The sequence below is a fragment of the Apostichopus japonicus genome, chromosome 13 (genome assembly GCF_037975245.1).
Source record: "Apostichopus japonicus isolate 1M-3 chromosome 13, ASM3797524v1, whole genome shotgun sequence".
Lineage (NCBI taxonomy): Eukaryota > Metazoa > Echinodermata > Holothuroidea > Aspidochirotida > Stichopodidae > Apostichopus > Apostichopus japonicus.
The window spans coordinates 20902533-20929518 of record NC_092573.1 but is presented as its reverse complement, the minus strand read 5'-3'; the positions used below and the strand labels follow the sequence as shown (position 1 = coordinate 20929518).

At 36.9% G+C, this 26986-nt stretch overlaps 2 protein-coding genes across 4 annotated transcripts in view; both read right to left on the bottom strand.

Moving 5' to 3' along the window:
- Positions 1 to 23282, bottom strand: part of LOC139978679 (translocon-associated protein subunit beta-like) — an 86222-nt gene extending 62940 nt beyond the window's left edge. The window contains exon 1 of the mRNA XM_071989079.1: positions 23279 to 23282. The gene's annotated coding sequence lies outside the window, so the exon portion shown is untranslated. The remainder of the gene's footprint in view (positions 1 to 23278) is intronic.
- On the bottom strand, positions 14039 to 26972 carry LOC139978675 (uncharacterized). 3 transcript variants are annotated; one of them, XM_071989069.1, is made up of 2 exons: positions 26833 to 26972; positions 14039 to 18880 (listed from the first exon to the last, which is right to left on the bottom strand). In XM_071989069.1, the coding sequence occupies exon 2, from the start codon at positions 18869 to 18871 to the stop codon at positions 17951 to 17953; it is 921 nt and encodes a 306-aa protein (XP_071845170.1). In that variant the 5' UTR covers positions 18872 to 18880; positions 26833 to 26972; the 3' UTR covers positions 14039 to 17950. The 3 variants fall into 3 exon arrangements, with proteins under 3 accessions (XP_071845170.1, XP_071845171.1, XP_071845168.1); XM_071989070.1 differs by lacking the exon at positions 26833 to 26972 and adding an exon at positions 26438 to 26721; XM_071989067.1 differs by lacking the exon at positions 26833 to 26972 and adding an exon at positions 21056 to 21243.
- Positions 26973 to 26986: the final 14 nt, after the last annotated feature.

Sequence of the window (26986 nt, the reverse complement as noted above, 5' to 3'; positions counted from 1 at the left end):
AGTTAAAATTAAGCCTTTTTTAAGGTACTCTTTTAGACTTGAAAGTGATGCCAAAGCATTGCAGTATGTCATATAGAGAAGAACAAGGACTCTCAAAGTCAATTTTGATGATTATGTTACCCTCCAGTTCTTGAAGATCCAAACAAGCTGATATATGTCAGGATATGCAATATACGGGACTATGCGCATATGGGAGGGCTAAAGACACGATCAAGGAAATATTCGTAAAGCATGGATGCACATTTCAAGACTAAAATATTACCTGATTCAACTTGACAGTTGTAAAGTAGACGATCATGGGTAGGTTAGGCAGTGACAGTGTGAATCTGCTCCCTACTATGACTGAACAATGTTAATTCATATCAGAGAGTTAACAAGGCCTCTAGACATGATTTGCATTTGGACCATAGTTTTATATTGACATACAGTAGCAAAAGATGATTGCTTCACACAATTGTCATGATCAGATCAAAGACCGACAACTGTGTTCCATTTCTAAATACTTTATCTGAAGAGAACAAGGGACCATCTCACAACCATATTACAGCAACTGTTAGGAACACGATAATGATGAGACAGACTTTAACAGTTTTCAATTGCAATAGTATTGTCAAAATAAAGTGCTATATACCGTTTGTGTTGGAAATGGATTGGGGTGCGGAAGGTGGGGTTAATGGAGGGTGGTGTGGGTATATCAATTAATACAAGAAAAGTTTTCCATAAATTTCCATGTGCTTTCCAAGAACTATCTCCTTGTTCTTCCTTTTAGGTCTAGTGACTTTGAGTGCAAGAATGATTGAAGATCAAATGTAGAAAACTGGGAATCTGGAGTTTAGGTGAAAGAACACTCACTGGGTGTTTTGAAATGGATGGGGGTAGGGAAGGGCGAAAGGCATGGAGAGTGGTTTGGATGTACAGTATCAATACATGAGAAAAGTTTTCATAAATTTCCATACTGTCCAATTAGTTGTTCTTTCTTGTAGTTGTAGTGACTTTTGTTTTGTGAGCTCGCACTGCAGTTTCATGTCTTCCAAGGGAAACCAACAGAAACTTTGAAACACTTTCCACATGATAATCATGAATGAACACCAGCTTATATCAAGAGTGACAAGGCAGTTGTGAAATGGTGCACCCTTTCCTGGTCCTGGTCCCCATCCCCCAGAGTCCCCATCTCCCAGAGTCCCCATCCCCAGAGTCCCTATTCCACAGAGTCCCAACCCCAGAATCCCCACCCCCAGAGTCCCCACCCCAAGATTCTCTAGCCCTCTGAGTCGCCAGCCCCAGAGTCCCCATTCCTCAGAGTCCCCTCCCCCAGAGTCCCCATCCCCCAGAGTCCCCATCCCCCATAGTCCCCATCCCCAGAGTCCCCATCCCCCAGAGTCCCCATCCTCCAGAGTCCCCATCCCCCAGAAATACCAACCCACAGAAGATGCTGCTTTGAAAAAAATATTGCCAACCAGTAATGTTGAAAACTTCCAGAGAATCTGGTTTCTGATGGATGTTTCATCCAAACCCAATGACTGCGGAGCAACAATTATAATCTACTTAAGGTGACTACTGTAGATGTTTCAGATTTTGGAGGACAGTCCCATAACTCATGTAATGTCCTTGGATTAAAAGGCCCTTAATAAAATTGCTCGTTTTCTGGAGTTTGTATTAATTACGGAAACTTGGGAATTTGGCCATCATCATTAAAGACACATAGTCATTCAACAAACTGAAACACTGAGATTCCCTCAAAATTCCCACCATAACCCCCTCCCCCTTAACTCTTAACACAAACAGTATAGATATTATTCCCCAACCCCAACCCCTCCCTCCCCCCAAAAAAATCCCTGAATACATTGATTGATACTGACCCCTGAAGTCAACATGAGGGGGTCAATACGAGAGGGTCCCAGATTTCCTGAAAACATATGGTCACCCTAACTCTAACCGCTTCACCTAGTCTTCACCCTATTAACTCAAAGATAACTCCACTACCTGTCACTTGTGAAGTAGGCCACTATTCATGGATCTATTATGAGATACATACTGTATATCAATGTTTTTCTAATTAAACTTTGTAATATTATACATTTCCTGAGCTGCTGTAAGTTTTTATTTGTCACTCCATTTATTGAAAACAGCAACTGGGTGTAGAGATTGATTTATTATTGCCATATATGCTAGTGTGTTCTCATCACTCAACACAATGTAATCTGTTACTTGTGTGCAGTGTTCAGTGTTCAGTTACTAAGAAGTCTAAGCCTCTGTTTACTGCATCTACATGTACTGTAGGCCCTGCTAATATCAGGAAATACTATCATTCTTGGGTATAAAGAGAAATAAAGGTAACTAGTGTATACATAGTAATTCAGATTTTCAGATACATGTACTGTAGGCCTAGTAATTGTTATTTGTTTTTGTCCAATGTAAACAATGACAAAACCATCTTTTAGTATTTCTCTTGTCAATTTGCGTGCTTGTATGAGTGTGTGAGAATGTATATTTGTAAATTACCTGTGACTGATGCCATCTTTTCCATGTACATTAGTTGACTGCAATTAAAGTCATGGTAATAGTTTTATTAAAATGATAAAGGTAGTATGATACTGACTAGCCTACTACTACTAGTACTAGTCCTACAAATAATTCCATTAAGTACTACTACTACTATAGGCCAAGTTAGGTAAAATACAACAGTTTTATGTTGTCAAATTTACATACATAAGTAGGTAATGCATTGCACGTGTTGGAGCAGAAGGGCTTATGCGGTAATGATTAACCCAGTCAGCACGATGCTTTACACGGTTCACTATACAACATCCCACCGACACTGCTGTTTACTACTAGTATTAGTAACCAATAGACAACATAGCCTAGGTCGTGTTTCGCTAAACCAGCTCTACCATGAGTAGTCGTCGCACATTACAGGGAATTACGTACTTTCAAATTTGTAGACCATAGCATCTGTTTTAGTAATGATCTATACACAAGAAGATTAAAGAACGGATATTTAAATGAGTTAATAGATGTCGGATGATCGCTAACCTTTATTATGTCGGATTATGGAGTTAAATGCATATCTCTTCGATGAGAACCATACTCTGAGTTGGCGGGTGCATGAAACCTTACGGTATACCATTGTTTGGCACACCTGGAGGAATTTTCTATATCTAGTATGTACTATTTTTGCACAAGGGCTGCAGTGCTTACATGAACGAATATCTATTAATGTAATCAGTCTAGCAACCACGTAGTGTGCGTAGGTATTGATGCAGATGTTCAGCAACCATATACAGTAGTACATTAATCACTCTACTTTGTAAATTTAACACATCAAAGCATTGAGAATCATGTCTGTTAATATGTGCGCTTATATACGTGTTTGCGCATGAGCGGACTGACAGTGATATGGACCCTCTAGCAAACATGGACAATGGCGTCGTCCACTATATCAGCGAGATAACCAGCAATAAAAAGTAAGGGTGCATTCAAACCCCCACCGCGACAAAGTGACGTCATTATGGCACTCACATGCATGGATACGGTTCATGATTAAGTTCTGTACCTCAATCAGCTTTAATCATGTTATTCAAATGGTCGGCTTAGACCGTACTACCCCCGCTCCTACTGCTCTGGGCCCTCGGGAACAGCACGATTGCTCGTGCCTGGCCAGTCCGTCTAAGTGTAAGGTGCGCAGATCAATATTTGACATGCAATTTTGATGAGTGAATTCATTAAATTATTAAATGATGCATTGATTGTAAGATTAATTAGTATCTGAATAATATCGAAACCTCGGAATGCTACTTTAACTTCTCCATCACGAAAATATGCCATTTTAATTGATCAAATGTGATGAACACATGGATATGCACGATCGAATGTCAAGCGAATAAGTTGATTACTTGATCATTGGCAGCATCCGAGACTGCTGTCAGGTAATTCAATGATGATTTTGACAACAATTATGTGTTTTTGCGTTCGTCTTTATTCCATTCGTGGGAAGGTGGTTGAGTTAATAAATAACATGATACATTATATTGTATGTAACAATATAGTGATACTTCATACAGTTAAAACGAACACTTGTCAACGACGGAGGATTGAAACCAGTATGACGAAATGTTCTAAACATTATTAATGTAAGCTGCTGAATCACTTAAAAATTTCAATGGCAATTAAAAAGGAGAATACCCATGAGAATAAAGGTAATGTAATGTTGCATTATGTACGGTATTGGAAAAATGAAACATTTAGGATAATGTATATTTATGTGCAAAATATTGCAATATAAATAAAACATGAATTGTGGTTGGTGATATTGCCAATGTGCCGAATATTTTCCCATTATAATTTCAATTCAAATTTATTTCTGATATGGTATTCACAAAGCGTGATGTAACCGAAGTGATTTACACCATAATTAAATATGACATGGGATAGACAAACATTCATACATTTCATGTAAACATCCCTTTGAGACATGTCTCTGATTAAGAGAGCTTATAGTTGTAAAATGGCGACTTTTACAACTTTTGAAGCCATTTATATTCAAGATTTTGTCCTCATTTTTTTCTGCAAATTTGTGGCGACCCTCCAACTTTTGTGGTTGTAAAGGTAAAGACTCCCACTTTTGAACTTTGATCCCTACTCAAAGCGATTATGTCATTAGTCAATCCTAATCCATTGAAATAAAAAATGGCAACGGTTTTGTCAATTTTAATTAAAATTGTTTAATGATTAACATTCTGTTACGTCAGATGACGTAATGATCTCGTCCATATAGGATCGTTACCTCACTAATATTGCAAAAGTGCAGTCACATAGTTGCTAAGAGAATAACAAAACAAGGTAAGAAAAAAACAATCTTGATTCTCAACAATGATAGGGATACGGAAGCGTAGAAGGGACATCAACATAGGAAACCTTCGCCCCATAAGTTGACATTTTTGTTCAGTAAATTGTTTAGATAACAAGATAATATCTTGTCAAAAATCAATAAAATGTTGGATTGCTCAGTTGCTTTAACTCCATAATTTACCACTTTTCTGCAAAATGTTAAATTGTTTACTTCATGCTAACTGAGCAATTGAACAATTTTGTGCAAAATGTTTAATTGACAACTTATCATATCTCGTTAATTTACCATTTTCCCTGCAAAATGTTAACATGCTCCCTTCATTCCAACTGAGCAGTTGCACAATTTAATGTTCAAATATCATACATGTCTCGTCAATTCAAAATTTTGCAGAAAATTGTTCAATATTGCTCAGATGGAATGCTGTGAACAAGTGAACATTTTGCAGAAAAATGTTACATTGTCGAAATCTGATAAAAAACTTATGATTGTCATAGTTTGCAGAAAATTTTTCAATTGCTCACTTGAGAAGAAGAGAACATGTTAACACTATGCATAAAAATGATGAAATGACGTGATATGATATGTTGTCATGTCAACATTTAGCAGAAAATTTTTGATTTGCTCACTTGGGAAGAAACGAAAAAGTTATCAATTTGCAGAATATTGTCCAATTGCTCAGATGGAATGAAAAGAACAATTTAACATTTTGGTATTGAGAAGTGAAGACCTTGTAAAAATACTCTCTCTCAGCTAAAAAGGATAATAAAAAAATATTGCTTTATTATTACACCAAGCGACATATACTTTAAAACATCAGTTTCACGTTTCCATGGTTACATATATTACTACACGTCACAAGAAACGAAGCCGTACGCTCTGTGTAAACGAAACCAGTGTTACTCAGTAATTTTCTAATTATTCAAATTTTAGCCGACTTCTCACAGGACGATTCCTGTAATAAACAAGAAAAGAAATCGTTTTTTTTTTAAATTTTGTGTTTGAAAAAAAAAAATTCAAATGAAACGGAGAATCGATCGAATCAGTCTATGAAACTAGTTCAAACAGCTAGGTATTGATTTTATGTTTCCATTAACCAAATTAAGCGACTGGAATGGTTGAACGGGAGTAATTTCTTCATTTTAACCCTAATACTTCACAAAATTTAAAGCGGTGCAATGAATATAAGAACACCTTATAAGAGACTTTCATATACACAAATTGAGATCGTTCATAACGTTTGCGTTTATCCTTTACTAGTTTCACGTTGCTGGCTTGCTCCTATAAATAAAAGTGTTGTGTCCTTAGCTTCAAATTATGAGGTTAGTTTTACTCTCTCTCTTTATTGGGGAGGGGGGGGGAGAAAGACAGGAAGGAGGGGTAGGCGTGAGGAGGTGATATAAGGAGAGATCTAACAATTTTCTAAATTCAAATATACTATCAAAATTCATTAAATAAGCCCATTCATGAAGTTAGCTAGTGAGATATGATTGCAATATTCATGTCTCAGAGTATTTACATATACCTCCCTCTTCCACCCTTTGATAAATGTAAATGGAAGTTTTGTTCAATATTTGATAAATGTAAGTTCCATTCATCTCCAGTGACATTACACATGTGTTTATTGTGTATTTTGTTGCCATTGATACCTAAGACTTTTAAATCTCTCTTATAAACTTTATGATTTAGGTTAGAATCCAGTCAAACTCGTAAGCTATAGTCCTCTTTGTATTCTCACCGAGTTTCCTTGTTGGGCATGTTTGAATACATAAAACATCTTATTGTGACATTGTTAGCGATTATAAGATTGATTTCCAATATCTCACTATTTATACGTCGTTCGCGTCATTGACAATAAAATCCCGGGCCCTTCGGTTCTATATACATCATATTTAGTCTCTTTCAATGTATTTTGAAAGAAATAGTATCTCTTCATGCGTGTTAATTTATTCGCCGTATTCGAAACTATAAGGACATCGATATCATGGATGAAGTGACATTAATGTCAATGTACATATTTAACAACTGAGGTTTTCACATGAACTTATGACTAATTTGTAAGATACTGTAATATCAAAAAAGTGACAAGAATTATGCTTTCGAGCGCGGATCCGGTGGAGGGGAGGGGGGGGGAGGTTCAGTAGGGGAATGTCGATCCCCTTTAAACCTTACACAAATATTCCAAGTATAGTTATAATTACAACTTTTAACTTTTCTGGGGGAGGAAGCACCCAGAACCCCTACATGGGCATTTGCTTTCAACGACCCCATGTGGGGCCACACCACAATCTTTAAGAAATCATTGACCCACCACTAGTCTTTGTACGATCAAACGGAATTTAATAAACCCCGCGTTAGTAGTACGAGACCCCGTCCCCCTTCCCTCTTACTGATAAAATTGAAGTGGTATATCATTTTAAGTCAATTAGTAAGCATTAATGACATGTTGGTAGTAAACTTTGAAGGAAACGGAAGAGAAAGAGCTTTTGGTGGTGATATTGATCCATTATATATCTTCATCTTGGTCGGTCAAGAAAGTTAACTAAAAGTACCAATGCCGCCCCCCCCCCCCGCGACCCCCCCCCCCCCGAAGAAAATGAAACGACGAAGAGCGAGTTACAACAATCAAACCTAAACGCTTCCTTTACAATTTTACTATAAGCCTATGACTAACAGCTGTCAATGATTGTGATTAAATTGATTAAATTAAAAAAATAATCCTTCACATTCGTACCCTAATTCTGTAACTAATTTCATCGGGTTCTCGTATCACGACCATTTGGCATTGTGGAAGTAGGTGGGGTGGGAGGGGGGGGAGGGCAGGAAGATAGAGGAAGGGAAACGAAAATAGAGTAGGGGAATATGCGGAAGTGATATTTAGGTTGTGTAACTCTACCCGGAAATGGTTTCCCTTTAACGTCCCGTACCTGCTATACATGCACGCATTCCGTTCATATCGGTGATTTTAAACTAATATGTCGTCGACTCGCTCTACAAGCATTTAGATTAATGATTCACGGTTAAAGATTATGATTTGAATGTAAGTAATGGACCATCACATTTTAATTTTTGTTAAGCGATCAATCTTGCATCTTGAAACATGTGGTTGATCAGAAGTTAGAACTATTAGAAACATGCAATATTTAACATATATGATTGCTATTGTTTGGAAAAGACGAGATGTATCAATTGTTTCGGATCAGCAGTTATGATCATATTATTATTGATGGAAGAAGGGTATTTTCCCCCATTAAATGATGTTGTCCATGAATGATGTAACGGATTATTGCTAAATGCACTCATCCAAGTAAATTGCTTAAGCTGCAAATATTTCTCAAAAGGGGAACCGGTCTATGAAGCTGGGAGTTGGATCGATATGGCTTCTATGTATATCACAAGCCCTGTACATTATATTTAAAATCTCATACGTTGTTATCCAAATAAATTAGGCTAAGCGACTCGTAACCGATCTCTGTTTCATATTTACAGCGTATACATTTCAATCTTAGCCTGATGTCATGCCACCCTATACATCACACTTATTGAGAAAAAAATCTTGTCAGCCCAACGAATAAATCCATCCATTGTTGCTGTAATTTATGTGTTAATATAAGTTCTTAATGAAATCTTCACAATATTCCTACCCGCAAAAGAAGAAAATATTGTTACAACATGAATTCGCCGAAACTTGAATACCTACACTTATGGATAAAGTAATGCCGAAGACTTTTAAATGTATAACAGAACGTATATATGTAACAAAGCACTTGACGGACTATCGAATATATACGTGTGTATGCGCACGGTTTACAGGACGACTTATAGTATAACTTCCACAGTATTAAATCATCTTCTTATACAATCGTATTTAACAGATGGTATATACAGTGTTCATGCATGTTAAACACTGGTGGTGGTATAGTATAGCAAATATTGATAAAACAATCAAATCAAATCGTCATAGTTTCTGCCAAAACGAGTAAATATGATTGTAAGTGGCCACGGACGATATGATAAGGAATGTGTCATATTTCATTTGTCTGCTTGTTAATGTTCATTGAAGGACAGCCACTTTTATTATTACTTAGACTTCTACCAAAAATGCTAATTTATGATGAAGTTGATTGTTTTTTTGAAAATTCTGCAAAATGTCCGATTCTTGAGGCCAAAACCACATCGGATTCCTCAAAACATTTTGCATGATGAATATATTGTGAATACATCTGACAACAGCAGAGTGAATGACGTCATCATGGCAATTCAGTTGGAAAAAAAACCCTATTTTTCTCTTTCAACGATCTACAATATATCAACATTAATTAAAATACTTTTGCATCAGACAAACTGACCTAGGCTATGAAATCCAGCCACTTTGATGGATAAGAAGTTTAAAGGACCATTTCTCAAAACTGTAAATTCCGTATATAAAAACTGGACTGGTATAGCAGCGCATTTAACAGGTCTACAACATACCTAATTAGTTTTACGCATCAAGTCATCCTGTTAATGTGAATCACACGTGACCAGCTGCATTGACTTGCAAGTAGCCTACACGTGACGCTTCAATAACGTTGTACGCGTCATTTTTTAGTCGCAATGCACAATTCATCCATACTAAATAAACTTTAACACTTTTTGAATATTTTTACGTTATAAATAAAGGAACCTCATGATTGTGACAAATGATGCATTCCTTGAAAATAATAGTTATGGCTTTACCGTACGGAAAAAAAAATGCAAATTTATTCATCTCCTTCGAATGCCATGAGGATTTTGTGAGGGACACTTTACATAGCTTGTATTACCTTCAAGAGCTATAGATTTCAGACAGACAGAAGGAAATGAGCTGGAGTATGAAGATCTTGGAGAGGTCACACGATGAATAGAGAGGTCATTTAAAAACAAATTGGGGCTGTATTTTGTGTTGTTTTGGCCACAATATACACATTGTTCCATGAAGTCGCAATAGAAAAGATAACAGGGAGCGGATTGAGGGAGGGGGCAAGGGAAGTTCGGGCCTCCACCTTTCGGAATGCTTTGAGGATTAAAACTTAGCTGATAACATATAAGTTAGTTTAAACCTATAGTAGCATATAGTGGAAAATACAGGCATGCTTCGCGCGAGACCGTTCCTTCCTTTTTACTAAATGTTATTTCTTCCCGGCCGGTAATATCAAGCAAAACGTGTCTCTCTTCTCCGTCTTCACTGGATCATGTTCCTGGAAGTTGTAATATGTTACCTTGTCGCAATATCGGAACAAGGTCGAAATATTGCTCAAGTTCAAAGATTTAAGAATTAAATCTGAAAAATGAGTTACACTAAATCTTTGGGACACAAAAGTTTCTGTATTAGAAGTATTTTAGTCACTTAGGTTGGTTGATGTAGGGTTACATAATTTGATGGATATCTATATACAGGTGGGGTTCCATAAATTTTTAAAAGAAGAGGTTGTGACCCTCGGGGTCGCTGAATCCGTCTCCTATGTATGGGGCGGGGGGTCTGCCAGTAGCCCCCCCCCCAGAACTATTACTATTTTACATGTTAAATTGGGTGTTTTCTGAAGCAATTTTAAGATAAGTTAGGTCTACAAGCAAGGTTATGCTATATAATAGCTATTTTTCTGTGGGATGCATATACCCCACGGACCCCCTGGATTTCGTGCTTAAATTATATATAAGTATTACAAGGCTTCTTCAGAGTGACATAAAGTTATCATCCGAAAAATGTTGCACCTTTAAAAAATTCAAGAGCCGACGTGAGTGTTTCAAAGACATACATATCACATCACGGTTCTTAAATATGGTGACAGCTATGTTTTTTTTTTTTTAATTTTATCAGGAATGTGCAACGTTTTTGGCACATTTAATACACTTCTTGTCCCATGTTGGTCTTCTTTTATGTATAATACTTCTCGCTAATCGCTTCTCACGTGACAAGGTTATTCCAACCTGTTGAAAAGTGTATGTGTTGAAGTCTCCGTGGATATATAGGAAGGAGGAGAAACCAAAAAAAACGTCTTATTGTAGACTAACACGTTGAAAACGATCGAAAACGTTCTTGAAGACATTTTGTCTTATATTATAGGAACACTTAATTCGACTTTATGCCTTACATCATGTTATATTTACTTCTTTTTATTTTAACAAATTCCCATGTTTTTGTTTTACTTTTTTTAATCGATAACACTTTATTTGACAAGTTTTCTCCAATCTAAATGATATATCTAGAAGATCAAAATGAACGATAGCTTAACTTTCACTCTGTATATGCGAAGGCTTTCGTCAACCTTGTATATACGGCTGGTAGTTATTTGATGCCTAAGCGCAGTCCCAGAGGTAATTTTTATTAAATAAATGTGAGAAAGCATTGAAGTCGGTTGGCTTAGTTTGTTTGATGTATGAAATAGCAGGAGCAGATCATCACGAGGTACATAATGTGCAAAGAAGACTGTCGGAAATTTGAGCAGTAGTATCGAATAGGTACAGAATGGTAATTGGAGACACGTGTAGTTGAACTAATATGGTAAAACAACGCATTTTACCAAGCCCAAGATCGATAAAGATGCTTACTCAATTGCGAGACATCTTTGATTTTATTGTTGTCGTATGGGGGGGGGGTGCGGGTTGGGTGGGGGGTAAAGAGCGGTATGTTTGTTTTTAGATTTCATTTATTGTAATACTTTTCACGCAATGAACATGTGCCAGCATGCACTCGTCAGTTAAAGTTAATGATATGAATTATGAACTCATTTCCATTTATACTAAGGTTTCAGGTTCACACGAGGTGACCAGAGCGAGATGAGTGTGCTTTACATACATCTCCTTGTACCGTATCTATTACGCCATTTTGTTTTACGATTCATATGTCTAGAGTTCAAATAAATAACGAAAATACGTCCATGTAACTAAATGTCTAACATTAAAGGATGACGTTAGCCAGAATTTTAGTCCTGATAATATTCCAAAGAAAAAAGAAATATTTGAGTATTGATAATGTTTCTATCCGGTTTTCAAGATTTTTTACATTTAAATTATGATAAAACTCTAGAATGCTCCTTTAATGCTAAATTGATACTGACTTCAGCTCCTATTAGTCCAAAACGTATATTAATGCATTGAATAGCTAAAAACCAAAACATGTTTTGCAGTTTACTTCATACAAAGCGCAACAGCATTTGTGCTTTGCAAATTTACAATGCATTGTAAACATCTCATTTGAGATGTCTTATGTTTTATCATTGAGTTTTGTTCAACGTCTGAAGAACTGACCTTTTTGTCTGTGTTTTAAACTATATATATATTTTTTAGTCACTTGAATTTATGAGCGTCAGATTTGTAAAGGGTCATTTCTCAAAAATTAATTATAAATAAGTAAAAAGTAAATAAAAGTATTACAGTAATACAATCTGATCGCTGTGGTCTTTTGTTACCGTCAAAAATATCGAAATGAATTTCGTGCGTCAAGTTATTCTTTAAAAGGTCGCTTCGATTTCTACAAAGTCAAAAAAAAAAACAAAAAAAAACACGCTTATAGCAAGGGCGTATGAACCGGGGGGGGCTGGGGGGCGCCAGCCCCCCCAGTGAAAAATGTGGAGGGGCGGAAGTATCATTCCGCCCCCCCGCTTCGCAAGTCAGAAAACCCCTTTTTCATTTCCAAATGAGAAAAAAAAATCTCATTTGGAGCACCAAATTGCATCTAAGGCCAGGTGAAAATACAAAATTAAGTTTACAAAATGGAGTGGGTGTTGAAGTGTGCTATATTGCACCGAATTGCATCTGAGGCCACCTGGAAATGCAAAAAATTCCAAAGTGGAGGGGGACACCCCCTCCCCTTAGACCCTTCCCCCAGGCCAGCCATCAGTCTTCAGCCCCCCACTCAAAAGTACCTTCCTACGCCACTGGCTTATAGTGTTCTATCATCTATACCAAATGTATTATATGTCAACGACTTTAGGCAAGCATTAAGCTAAAGCTGATATACCATACCGTATGCGTTGAATTTGCCATCATTTAGGTTAATGGTAACAACTCGACGATAATATAAGCCTAATGGTATACCTACATAATATGTTGTTCCTATGAAGTCAAGAAAATCTCACTAGAAAATGAGGAGGGGAAAATAATAAGCATAGATGTCAAAGATTTGCAACTAAACTGAAACATATAAAAATTAAATAAATAAATTTGGGAGCCATAAACGTATCTGTATTGGACTAAATTGTGTATTTATTACTTCTTACATGCAGCCGTAGTAATATGTCAACCCCCAAAGATCGCTAATATAACAATAAGCAGAGGGATATCCAGTTATGTGCGCATAGTAACAGCAATAACAGTTACTTCTATATACAACTCAACAGAAAATCCATCTTTACTGATAACCCATTGGAAGTCCTGCATTGGGCAATTATACTAATGGAAGCCTTGCATACGAGGAGTATATTTATTGCCTTTTTTTTTTGCATGAAATATTTTTCAACATTCGTCACTCAACAACTGACATGATCCCAATTTATATAGACGAAAACAGAGATCTGGGCTGCAGAGTAATTACGCGACTATCGCAGACATAGAACCATTGACTTATTAAGGTTATACTTATTGATATTGTGCACAGACTGCCATCTGTTCCAGGCCAAACATTAATCATTAATAGAGTATTCATTTTGATGATGACGTCATCTCTTCTGTTGAGGCCTAATTATCAATGTACCTGTTTTTTCAGGTCATACGCAATTGGACCCATATGTTAGGATAATAAAAATTAATAATTTATTTCTTCAAAAGTATATTCTCCTGGAGGTTCTGAAATTCCAAATAATTCCCAAATATTGAAAGGGCGTTAAATCAGACACGTTCTTATCTCAGCGAGGGAAACCTAAGATGACCGGTGGATGCAAAAATGAATGCCTTGTGAAGTTTGGATATATATAAGTGACCATTATTTAACATTCTAGCATTTTGGGGAGTAGTCGATACATACTGGAAGTTTTGTAGCCGGAAATGTTTTATAAGTTCCAATAACCTGGTTCATTTCTGATGAGATCTAACAAACCATTTATCAAAAATTGATCAATTTGTAATGTTTTGTAAACATTTGATTTTGGACCGACATTGAAAATATAATGGATTGAGCGAGGTGCAAACTGGAATCGTGTATAAGGGAAGAATAAAAAGAAAATTCATGACCAATTCGTTTCACAAAAGTCGTTTTATTTTTGACATTTTCGTAATATATTATTACAAGTTGTTTTTCAAAGGTAACGTTGTACAGTTATCAACCATGATCGGAGAGCTGAATTAATTTTGAAGGTTTTCTGTGAATGAATCAGATATATGCCTATACAGGTATACGTATATGACGAAATATGTAGAAAATTAATGTCATTGTAAGTCATTGTTGTAAACATTACACTGCATACCACCAGTTCAGAGATTATGTTATCGCAATATTACACCCGAAGTCAAAAAGTTAAGTCCAAGTAAAATAGCATATACTAACCGAAATTTGACTGCAGGGTTGAGTTTCAATTCCCTAAAGCAGGCATTACCATGTTAAACTTAAATATCATAAAGATAAGCAGCTCTTATCCAATTTAGAAACTATATCATGGTTTCAAATTTTCCTTGATATGCAATTTTGAAGACTTGAGCAAGTCTAATTATGGTACCATTGAGCCACTTTTGCTTGAATGTTTTCAAGATTTTCTTTATCTAATAAGCTACAATGTTCATGAATCTGATAGACATGGATTTTGCCAAATGTTGATTCTTAAGTATTGAAGCGTTTAACATGAGCTTACATTGTCTTTGTGTCATTAACGATCATTTTGGCCTACTAAAAGAGAAACAATGAAACAATTAAAAGGGTTCTCATTCTAGAGTGGCACATCATGCAAGCCGTGCAAAATGGCAGGCCTTTGACTCGACTTTCAAACCATCATATCTCTTAAGTAGAGCAAGAGTCTCCATAGGTTTTACACGGAAACGTTGTCGCATTTGCTATTCCGTTCTATCCGGCGGCCATTTTAAGTACACAGGATTCAATGTGTGAATTCTGTGGAAATCGACTCTCTCCTGCAACTTGAGTGATTATTTGACTTTGGGGCGTCTACTTCTGTAAATATAGACTGCAGTTAAGTACAGCAACTACCATTAAGTTATCTGGTCGGAATGATAGGGTTTCAAAATAAAAAATAATGGTGTTTCTCAACGGAGAATATTCTTGACCCCATGAACTGCCCAGCGATTGCTTTACTGTTTAGGGCAAACGGTTTTAGATTAGATATTTTGTAAGGTTTCAGTCATGTAAAAATTCTGCCAATTGGTTCAATAAATTTATCGGACTCGCCTGTTTGTTACGAAACTCCAGTGGTAGATGGCGATCTAGTAGCTAAATGTTGGCAACAAAAATCACATGACCAAAATCTTAAATTTATCGTTTCGTGTAACTTGCTTAATTACATACCGTAATCATTAAAATGCTTTAATAGATGTTAAAACAGATGCATTTACAAAGTACCACCAAATTTAAAATTTAAAACAATCAAATTTTTTAATATGCTTTAAGTATGAATTTTTCATTTGTAAAGTAGATTTTTATGCAGTAGTTTTTTGTTTATCGTATTTTTCTACATACTTTCTTTTGAATAACATTATTGCAACACACTAGCAAGTTTTGTACCCAGCTGCATGCAATAAAGATTGACAGCGAAACCACACCGTCAGAACGATTTCGGAATCCTCTGATGACGTCACTCGAATGAAAATATCTTGGTAAATATAAAGAAAACATAAAAGAAAAACAGTGGGAAAATGTTGAATTTTTGTTTCTTGACTCCATACATATCTGATTATAGACAGCAATATATACATCTACAGAAGACCAATCAAAACGGCGCCTCTTTTAATTGAAAAGTGACAACGTGAGGTGTATAAAGATGCTTACTCGTTAAATATCTTGCGTCAGTTTTTAAAATTGTCAGAACTTCACAACTCATGGTTGTCAATTATTTGACACTGGCATTTCAAATTTCAAAATAAAAAATGTATTTATTTCGTTGTCAATTTCCGTAAACATGTTAATATGGTTTGCAGTAAAAACGTCATAGTATTAGTGTGTGTACGTATATATATGTGTGATTGTTAATTATGTAAGGTTAAAGTATGTATGTTTTTGTAAACTCTTAGCGTGTAGATAATTTATCTCAAGTGATGGAATGTTGACAATCGTCTCCCTTTACGTATAAGGTTAAACAATTTATGAGTACAAGATCCCTATTGTGTTTGTTTTGGTTCAATGGTCAGCAGAAATGGACCCAGATCCAAAATATGAATTTACTTAAAGCTGTTGATCTGTCTAACGTTATATATAGTCACGATAGATGGTTCTACATGGGTCTGTGCTCCACATACTTAACCTTAACTACATCGGTCAATTGCAGGTCAAAAACAGCACTACATATCGGTCAAAACCACATCAATGGTATATCAACAAGAAAGGTTATCGTAAAATGTATTTTCCTGTAATGAGCACATAATTTGCGTGGCGGTGGTTTTCACAGTACGGTGCTGTCTCGTAATATGGAAAGTGTGACGTCATACAATGGCAAACTGTAAAAGCATGACTTTTTAATTTTACTCTCTAGTTTGTGTTGTGAAGAGTGAATATTCATTCGAATCTGCTGTGACAAGAAAGAAATCGCGATTGAAAATTTCATTCGTATGCAGATAAGTTTGAATATATGCAAAAACAGTAAAGAGTAAATCTATAGTTCATTCGGAGAAGCTGATGGTTTCTTAAAAGAGCCTGTCGCATGTTGGAATTTGTAGCCCTCCCTCCCTCCTTTGACATGTCAACGTAATGAAGAATTGTTTTGAACGCTGTTCGCCTGTTATATCAACGCATCAAAACAAGCATTAAGCCAGTATCCTATTTAGGTCTTTTTTATCTTCTGACTATATTAACATGTATTCCTTGTATGAGAAGACATGTATACCGCAATGCAGTCACTTGTCACCATCGTTATATGCGGACAAGCTACACAGATATATACTAACTCGATTACGTTTCTATTATATCTTAAAACGAAGTCGCAGATCAGATAACAACTTCACTTGTGTTCTCTTTAAATATGGAATAAACACATACTGGTATATATTTTATGTTAATTGGTGATATGTACCATCGTATTGGTGACGGTGACGGTGAAGTATATTCGATATTTCATACAGAAAACTCGAGAAAAACTCGCGTAAAGATGGGTAAATTTTAGTATGATGGTACGTGGTAGCCTAACGTTTATCTTCAGCGAGATAAGCAATAGCCTATACGTTTAGCGAGTATATAACGATATATACGTTAAGCAGTCTCTACATCTGTGTTTTGTGAGCAATGTTGGATTATTCGCATGACATGAAACGAACGATGTCAGGGATTTTACGTGCAATATTTCTTTGTCTGACCATACATAATGGATACATTTTGCAGCAACATATCTAGCTGTTAACTCTAACTATTTGTTCACATTTTTTTCTAGACATATTTTATCAATTAAGTAAACTAATTAGTATCTGCTACATCAGTTCTAATGTTAATGATTTATGCGTCACATAAGACACACTGGAATGAACCGCCCTGTATATACAAAGTCCACATATTTTGTAATCATACAATTTCTCGTCACCACGTTTAGTTACCATACGCGATTTATTTGCAGGTATATAAACCTATTACATTATGAGCCTTGTGTAGAATTACTCCATGTAGTCCAGCTGTGCTACATTTCGGCATATCCGATATCTTCGTACAGAATATCATTTTCAGTGTATATGTGTCTTACGTCATTTCAATATATTTGTTGTACAAGGCCTGCCCGCCTTTAGCTTCTTCCTATATACATAATCCACACGTACAGCAATGCTTGTGACTTGTAGCGCGTTATAATTTAATATTTTAGGATACATTTTATAAAATATTTAATATTTTTTAATTTAAGGACTTGTTGGTCCGTCTGCTGTGATTTGTTCCTTCCTGATTTTAACCTTTATCCGATAGAGTTACATTGCATAATCACGATAAACGGAACAAGTCAAATTTTGGGGTTAGAACTGCAATGTTAGTACCTCGTAGGACTTTTTCTTAATCGCTTTTTTCTTTTCATTTTTCTGGACCGGAATGTAACAGCTATTATCTTTTGTATATAATATTCCCGGTTGCATCCCTCCCTTATGTTCAGCTCTCGCAATTCGTACCGCATCAGGTGACAGGTAGGCCACAGTGGTGATTTTACAAGAATGCCTTGGCAGTTCGTTTTTCTTGCCGACATTCTCCCATTTCAGCGAGACTTTCGAATCTGGTGGTTGAGTCAGGATCCAAGAATATTTGAAATCCATAGTGTAACCATTGTGCGTCACGACCGCTTCTTCCAGATGTTCACCGAGTTTACCCAAGCTCGTATTGTACGCAAGAAACAGAGGTTTACCGTCAGATTCGTGACCGGCCGGCCAGGCGTGTTGCGGTATTTTGTTCCCGATTGTTTCCACCCATTTTGGACCATCGATGAGCTCTTCCACCAAGACTTGCCAGTCGTCGATTTTGACGAGTTTAGTTTCGTTACCTTGATTGATACACACGTAACATACATTATTGTCGACATTGACCACTCCAGTGTACCAAACGCCATCTTTCTCGGCTCTGGCGATACACATATGGTGATCTGCTATGACGATAAAACTGTTCGGAGGTGCACATGTGTTTTTATCGATGGTGTACCACTGCAGGGTAGTCTTGCAATCTTCAAGAGGAAGGGTTAAAACCTGAAATTCTTTGGCTTTACAGACTTTTGTCCAGTTTGCCATAAAGGCCCCGTCATCACCTTGATGTATTTTACCGGCCATACGATAGCAGGCATTATTGGGGTCATTTCCTCTGACGACATAGTAAGGGGTACCGTCTGGTTCCTCTCCAGCGACCCATGCCGTCGGAGGGATGTTACCGGCTGTGGCGTCTACCCAACAAGACATATCGCGTACCTGTAAATGAAAACATAAAATAAAGGCCAAGTTAAAGAAACTTCACACGAAGGAAACAACAACAGAAAAAACATGTAATGTATATATATATATATATATATATATATATATATATATATATATATATATATATATATATATATATATATATATATATATAAATATATATATTTCCTTCCTTAACGTTTATATATATATATTTCCTTCCTTTACGTTTTCCTTCTCATTACGTTTTCATTTATATATATATATATATTTATTTATTTATATATATATATATATATATTTATCTATTTATATATATATATTCCATTGATTGAATATGACTAAGTGCTGTTAAAATAGACACTTAACAAATATAAAGTATATATTAATGCGTACTTTGAGAGTGGTTGCAGTTATTACATTTCTGTGACTCTATTGCCAGTTTCGTGTGATATACGTTTTATAGATTGCATGACGTCAGTGAGTTAACAATACCATATGTCACCTAATGTTTACACAAGGTTGGCCCTTATACTGATAAAGATGAAAATGACCGTAATGTTATCAAATGTACAAAGTTCAATCTAATAATCCTAACTACGATAACTAAAACAAAGGAAACAATTAAACATCTGTGTTTAGGTTATAAGAAATTATACAGTATGTATAATATGTATATAGTGTATATATGTAGCATATAGGCTATATATAGCGTGTATATATATATATATATATATATATATATTTAATATATATATATTTATATGTATATATACACACACACATATATATACACACATACATATATATATTTAAATATATATATACACACATATATATATTTAAATATATATATACACTTACATATATACACACACATATATATACACACACACACACATATATATATATATATATATATATATATATATATATATATATATATATATATATATATATAGATATTTGTTTGTCGTCATGTACTATCAGAGCTGTGCACTTTACCGGGGCCGACTATCTTAATTGCTTCTCGTATTCAGGTAATTCACCCAAGGCAGAGACTGGGCCACGGAAACCAAACAACTCAGTGATTCACTCTCGACTCCAGTCTCTTTACAATGAGACCTATGATCGTATAATAATACGATCATGATGATGTTACGTCAAGTGAGTATGACAAAGTTGCTCGTAACCATGGCGGCGAATTTGCAAACTCGAGAGTTTAGCTCGAGTTTAGCGTCAAGAAGTACATGCATGGCATAAAAATGTAAATGGCAAATGCACGCAAACATCGTTAAAGTAATATAAGAAATCCCTACAGTTAATTGCTAATGTGAAGAAACAATGATATCATAAGAAATTTGATCAATGAATTAGGGGAATGAGAGTTTGGAGAGAATGGGGGGCCCAGGGACTACATCCTTACACCAATAGGTAATAGGTCAGTCATATTACCAGCAGGATACTAAACTCTCTCATTTGAAATTTAAAATATTCCAATCAAGCCAAATGTAGCTTTCGTCAAAGTTCCTTCCTTCTGTCCGTCACCGCATCTCCCTTGCAGTCGTCCGTCTTGTAGGTTATAGTCTGTACACTTGCAGCCATGGTTGCTACTTAACGGAGGAGAGAATATTTTAGGATTCTGGTTAACAAGCTGGAAGGTAATATTTTAAGCAAACATCTCCCTCATTATCGAATGTTTGCTTTCACCAGTTCTGCAGCATTGGACGTCCACAACTATATACGGTACCGTTTTAAAGAGTCCTGCGCATGTATGCTGTTTACAGGCATATAGGCCTACTTGATGGGGGAGGGGGGGGGTGGGTGGTGGTGGTCAATTGTATTGGTTTGAAGTTTAACAGTTCATGCAACACTCGCCTTTGTCGTGTGAATATAAATAAATGGTTTATGAGTACGGTATAATTAACAGCATTGTAAAGTTTGATATACTGATCATTAAGGATCATGAATAGTCCTTGAGCAAAGTTAGACCTAATACTGACCACAAGCCGTGTTTATCTTGCATTCCGTCAATGTACAGTGTAAAATTAAAAGACCAGTGATCACCCCATGTACACACACGTATATGTACAAGTGGTGTACCGTTATCTAATATGACACTGTGATTGATCGGTGATACATGCAAAAGATGATTTAGAAGAAAAAAAAAAGAGAAAGAAAAACACCTACTTGAGCCATGATCGACCGTTTCTAGTTATTGATGAACAAGTTAGGATAGTATAGGCTATTTACTAATGATGCTCTTCAAACCATGTCCTGCGCAGAGTATAAACTTAACGGAACGGCTTGGATGCTTTATAACAATGCAGTGCCGTACACTATACATCCGTGGTCGAGAGGACTAATGTTTTGCAGCAAACATCTCTATACACACCACACGTATATACCGTTAGTGTTCGACGAACCTTGGACTGTACTTTTAATTCTCAAGGAGATTATCTCGCCTCTCTCTCTCCCTCTCTATGTCAGTGAGTGAAGAATTTCCAATCAACTAAATATCCCTTCTCTTCAGTGGCATGGTTATTTATTGGTGCACGTTTATCATAAATTTACGTGCTCGGTCTTCCAAACGGGTGAGATCAAAATGCTGATTATGTTAGTGCAATGATTTGAAATGATAAATCAAGCAATTAAGTCTCCCTGTATATAATGAGTTATATCGGGGGGGGGGGGGGTATATATGTATTTCGGGGGGGGGGGGTGATTTCCATTACACTCAGTCGTGTTATTGCATTAAAGTTTATGTTGAAAAGGGCAGAAAGTGATAGGGAAACTTTTAACCTTTAAAAGACTAATTCAAAGGAAAATCTAGTTTTGCCGAAAATTTTCAAAAGGATGCTTAGTCTACTTAGATGATAAGATCACAGTCCTCCTTTACGGGACAAAAACAGATATACTTTTTCACTCTTAAATATACATGTGCACAGGTTAACTGCCTCCTTCCTTGCAACCAAGGGACTGATAAATCGCATAACAGTTTGGTCATTTCATTGAACACGACAGCACCATAAAACCGTAACGGTGTTTAGCTAATATATACAACTGATGATACTTGCGGTCATATTCTAGTCACGTGACTCTCACCTTAATCAACCTGAACAGATAAATGACATATCTACTGAAGTATGCTATATCGGACGTGTTCAGTGATGCTGCAATAAGTTAACTTTTAATGATGAAATTTATTATTAAGGTTGTTATACCATGAGTGGTCTCTTATATTGTACATATTGATGGTTAAACAAATATATACCGTTGTTTATCTGTTAGAGTTCGGTATGTTCCCAACCTTTTGTATATAGATTTGGAATAAAACGTACCGTAACGGTACAGAACTTGATGGAGGGTTCCTGAGGAGGGCAAAAAAACAATTCAATGCTCCCTGCTCACTGCCACAGCCAACCAGAACTACCGACCCACCCATGCACCGCCCACATCGTCGCGGTGGGTGAGATGTAGGGTTACCGGTACCCTTTAAGTTAATCGTCATTAGTTGACAATGTTTCGGTGTAGGCATGGAGGTAACCTCCATGGTGTAGGTTACGATTCCCACGAAGTACTGCAGTCTAATATATGTTAATGGTTAGAGTGAAAACAATTGCAACTTGAAAATATGTGTTCGGGAGAGCAACTATATCTTTACCGGCAAATGGTCGTATCAAAGCATTGTAGATAAATTCATCATTTTGGGCATATTGTAACTAGTTTGTAACACACCAAGAGGCCTTTGAATAAAGTGAAATTAACTGGGGCGGGATAGGGGAGGGGGTGGGGGTGGGGGGGGGGGCGTTGGCGATCCTGTGGATGAACTGATTATATACGTGTTCTGAAGGATGTCCAGATGTATGTTGCTACTTTTTTCCCCTCTTTTCTTTGTTGTGAGGATCGTTTTCAGTTCGTAGTGCCGTTTCGGCCGTGACGTTTTGGTTACGCTGACCTGGTCACGTCAAAAGGGCTTTACTATAGGTTCTGTTTGTAAGATTAGAGTGAATAGTAATTAATCAACTTGAAAGCAGCTGAACGGATAGAGGGTTAATTATTTAATCAACGTCGTATATGTAGCCGTACTAAGGTGTATATACGTACTAAGGTGGTGTGTTCGCGGTAAATATATTATAGTCGATAGCACACTCGAACACTGCACCAACAAACTATAACAGTTAAAGTTGATGTAGCGTAGAGGATCTGGCCGTTCTTTTACAAATAGGGCAATCGACAGATTGGCTTGCAGGCTGCAGCAAGGATTTATTTCCCTGTACAGATCTGGTCGTTATATATAGTGAAGACGTCAGGCGAATGTTAGAGCGTGGTGAATGAGTGAGGTGTATAACTAGGTTCAGGGTGTTTATCAAATATTCCCAGTTGTTAATCGTTTTAAGTTAGCCTCTCAGTTTGATAGAATTTATCAAAGCCTGTATAAGGCGTATCCTTCTCCTTCCCCACCCCTCCCCCACCCAACCCTACACCACCGGGGTACGTTACTTCCACACAACCCCCCCCCCCCCCAAGAGAGTGGAAGCAGTTAGACTGTAGTATTCAGTGAGATCTTACAAACAAGAGAGTATGTGTTATTTCTTTCTTATAGCTACAAACAATATTCTTTATCTTAGACCCCTATACCAGCCTACATTCTGCGAACCCATATACCCAGGGATTTCAACGACTAAAGCACCCCCACCCCCCATACACAAGAAAGAAAAAAAACAAATGCGAATTCACGACGGTTGGATAACAGTGGCAGCTTCCTTGCAGAGCGTCTTGTGAAGTTTTTCCCGGTTTTTTTTTCAATTTTGGAAAGTTTCTAAAGCTTCCTAATGTCCATTTCCAACTGTTTCATAAAAGGTATATGGCTTAAAGCGTAGAAGGCGCCTTATTACTCACCGTATCTTGATGACTATCGTACGCAAAGAGGGATGCTAAACAAGGGCTGCTATAGTTCCATGTAAATATCTGAAAACTCCCAGCTCATTAAGAGAACTGTATGCATGTACTGTTTATATCGGGAAGTAATTCGGGGTTATAAATCTACTAAGTGAACAGGTTCAACGCGATGTCAAAGACCTCAGTCAAGCTCAGACTGTTAATCATTGAGTTAACATCAGCGTTGTTGCTTCCTGTGGGTAAATTACACCTGGGAGCCATTTGGCTAAGATCATGTGTAGTATCTGTTCGCTTTCGAGGGGAATGGTGATGCACACCCGACGATGATCACACAGTCACAGTCCCGATGCAAGGGGACTGGGGCTGAGAGCGGATCAGTCGTTTGGTAGTTTGGTTTTCGTGCCCAGGTTCTTTCCTGGGTGACTTTTTCTTAAAAAGTACCTGGGAGCCATTGGTACACCGTGCAAAGCAAGTACTGCCACTATATATATATATATATATATATATATATAATTCATATGAATGCTTTTCTTTTTACCAGTATCAATTTTACTTTTATGTGAAGATTGCAGACACTACGAAACATATATAGTACGTATAATGAAGTCATTTATTTAAACCATTCAGTAATATTGCCCTGCGTGGGAGGGCCAACAGGGTAACCGACCCAGAGAAAACATATAAAGTTAATGGTAGCCTTTCATAACCAAATTCTACTTCACGCTATAAGCGTATACGGTACTGGTTTTGTGCACAGTTTATAGTTAAGTATACATTCCGTTACGTTAATTTTCATATATAATACATATATGAATAGATCTTGCCAGTAATACATGTGTGTGTCTCTGACCCAAAATATGTCAATTAGGGGGACCGAAAAAAATTCGGGACGGAAAAATAACATTTTATAATTTTCATAATATATTTTAAAACGACGTAGCATCATTAGGCGAAATGCAACCAACAGTATATTTACAACGGAATACTCCTGCGGGGTAATTTAATACGAAAAGTATACAGCCAGTATGCATAGCAATGCCTATAGGTTCATGAGTTTAGTTTTCTCGTAAAAATGTTGTAAATATTGATGTTCTTTAACAGCTGTTGATTATCTGACATACGGCTACGTGGTGGTAGTATAACAACAATTAGCGTGCATATATGTATACGTACGGTGCTTTCTATGTACATTGGGAAACTACATTTTAAGCTAAAAACTCAAACATTGACTTAAAATTTTGAGTTAACAAGTCGATATTTTGAGATACTGTCGAGAAAATTGATCTCCCTCCCCCTCCCCTCCCCTCCCCTCACTCATGTCCCTAATAAACCACCGTACTTGTTCAACCACTATACAGCGCGCTGTAATTTCATTTTGCACCAACATTATCACACATCAACGATAACAAGGTATAGCTTATAATCTGATTACGCGCCCGTCATTGAAATTAGCTCGTTAGTGGTCGTATCGCGAAACTGACATTGGAATTAGTACATAATTGAATATAGTAACCCACCAGTCATGCACAAATGCTGCAAGTAAATTAAATTGGCCGTGGATATATTAAGGGACGCCACTCATTTGATTACTCCTGTGTGGCTCTTTATATATGTAAGTTTTAAATGGGGAAAAATCAATGGTTTACAAATTGTCTTCTAGGTTTTTACTGCAGGGAGCAAATGGCATGTTTTTAAAATGTTCAAACAGACATTATACAAACAACGGCACGTAAGGTTTATTATGTAGGAACAGGGAGTTGCTATATATAGGCATTAATACTGACCCCCTAGTAGCACAAGGGAATTTGTTTATAAACTTTCATGTAGCGAGAAGGTTATGTCATTTAAAGAATTAACCCATGCGGTTCAGGGTGAGGGGGGGGGGGGTCGGGGAGAACATCCATGGTTTGGCAACGCTAACTCGATTTTAGATTCCTTAACTTTCTCAGCAAGGTTAGCACCTCTCGATCAGGAAGCTTTTGTTTAGGGGAGAAGCACCTCCTGTTTAGGGTAGTAGCACCATTTGTTTAGGGCAGTAGCACCTCCTGTTTAGTGTAACAACGCCACCTGTGGCCTTTTGGCGTTCCATATTTTTGTTTATTGGTTCCACTTAGTTGAAAGAGGAACTAGGGTGAAAGGGTGGGAGAGTACACGATGGAGATGGCCAGTGGTCACAACTTAGCCATAAATCAGTTACGGGGCTCCCGTGCAAGGGAATTCATAATAGACGTAGTGCCCCCCCCCCCCTTATAGTAGCCAATATCTTTCAGCGATCCGGCTTTGAGGGCCCCACAATCGTTTTCGGGTTGGATGCATTATTCATGATTGACCTCTATAGAGCAAGGCAAATTTGTCAAAAACATGACTAATGATGTTCGATATTGATGACGAGGCCTACGGCGGAATGGCAAACTACCTATAGGCCTATTTATTGGTGCCGATTCACTGGACGTACATTCACGGTACACACATACCCACACAACACACACACAAACATTTGGTTGGCAACTTATTGGGTTTTCTTAGTATCAACAGCATATTTTGAAACGACACTGTCTTAATCAGTTAACGAGGTAACTACTATAGCATATAAGCGATTTCCATAGTGTTAAATGTAGATAAACATTTAACACAGACTGAAAATGATACAGATAAAAGCTATATACTCACACTACTCCAGTCTCGCTATATACCAAGCGCCGATCAAACTTTTCCACCCTGCTTTTTTTTCCACAAATATTCGATGCAAAATGATATCGGCGTCACCCTTGCCAATATCGGAGAGCCTCATAAAAGCTCACTATAAACTCGGATTGTCCACAATCAACATGTGAAACCCTGATATTTCACATTATGAACTGATCTTTCACACGCTCTAACCAGAAATGGCGTCCCAAAGGATTCTTAACGAACGAGCATATCAATATATAGTCTTTTACACCTACGATAAAATACAGTTTATACTGTATACACATGAATACGAAAGTATAGTCATAACAAGAACTTAGCCGTCTGTATGGCATGGCTAAATCGATGAAAAACACCGAAACGAGGATTACACTTACCTTATTAAAGGATCGATTTGCGGCACCAAATTGTCGATTGCTGTAGTAGTGTCATACCATCCAAACAAGCTTGGTATTGGCTCACTCTTTTATAATCGTTTAAATCGTCAGAACCGATCGTATCGCTGCAACTGTACAACTATATGTAAAATCA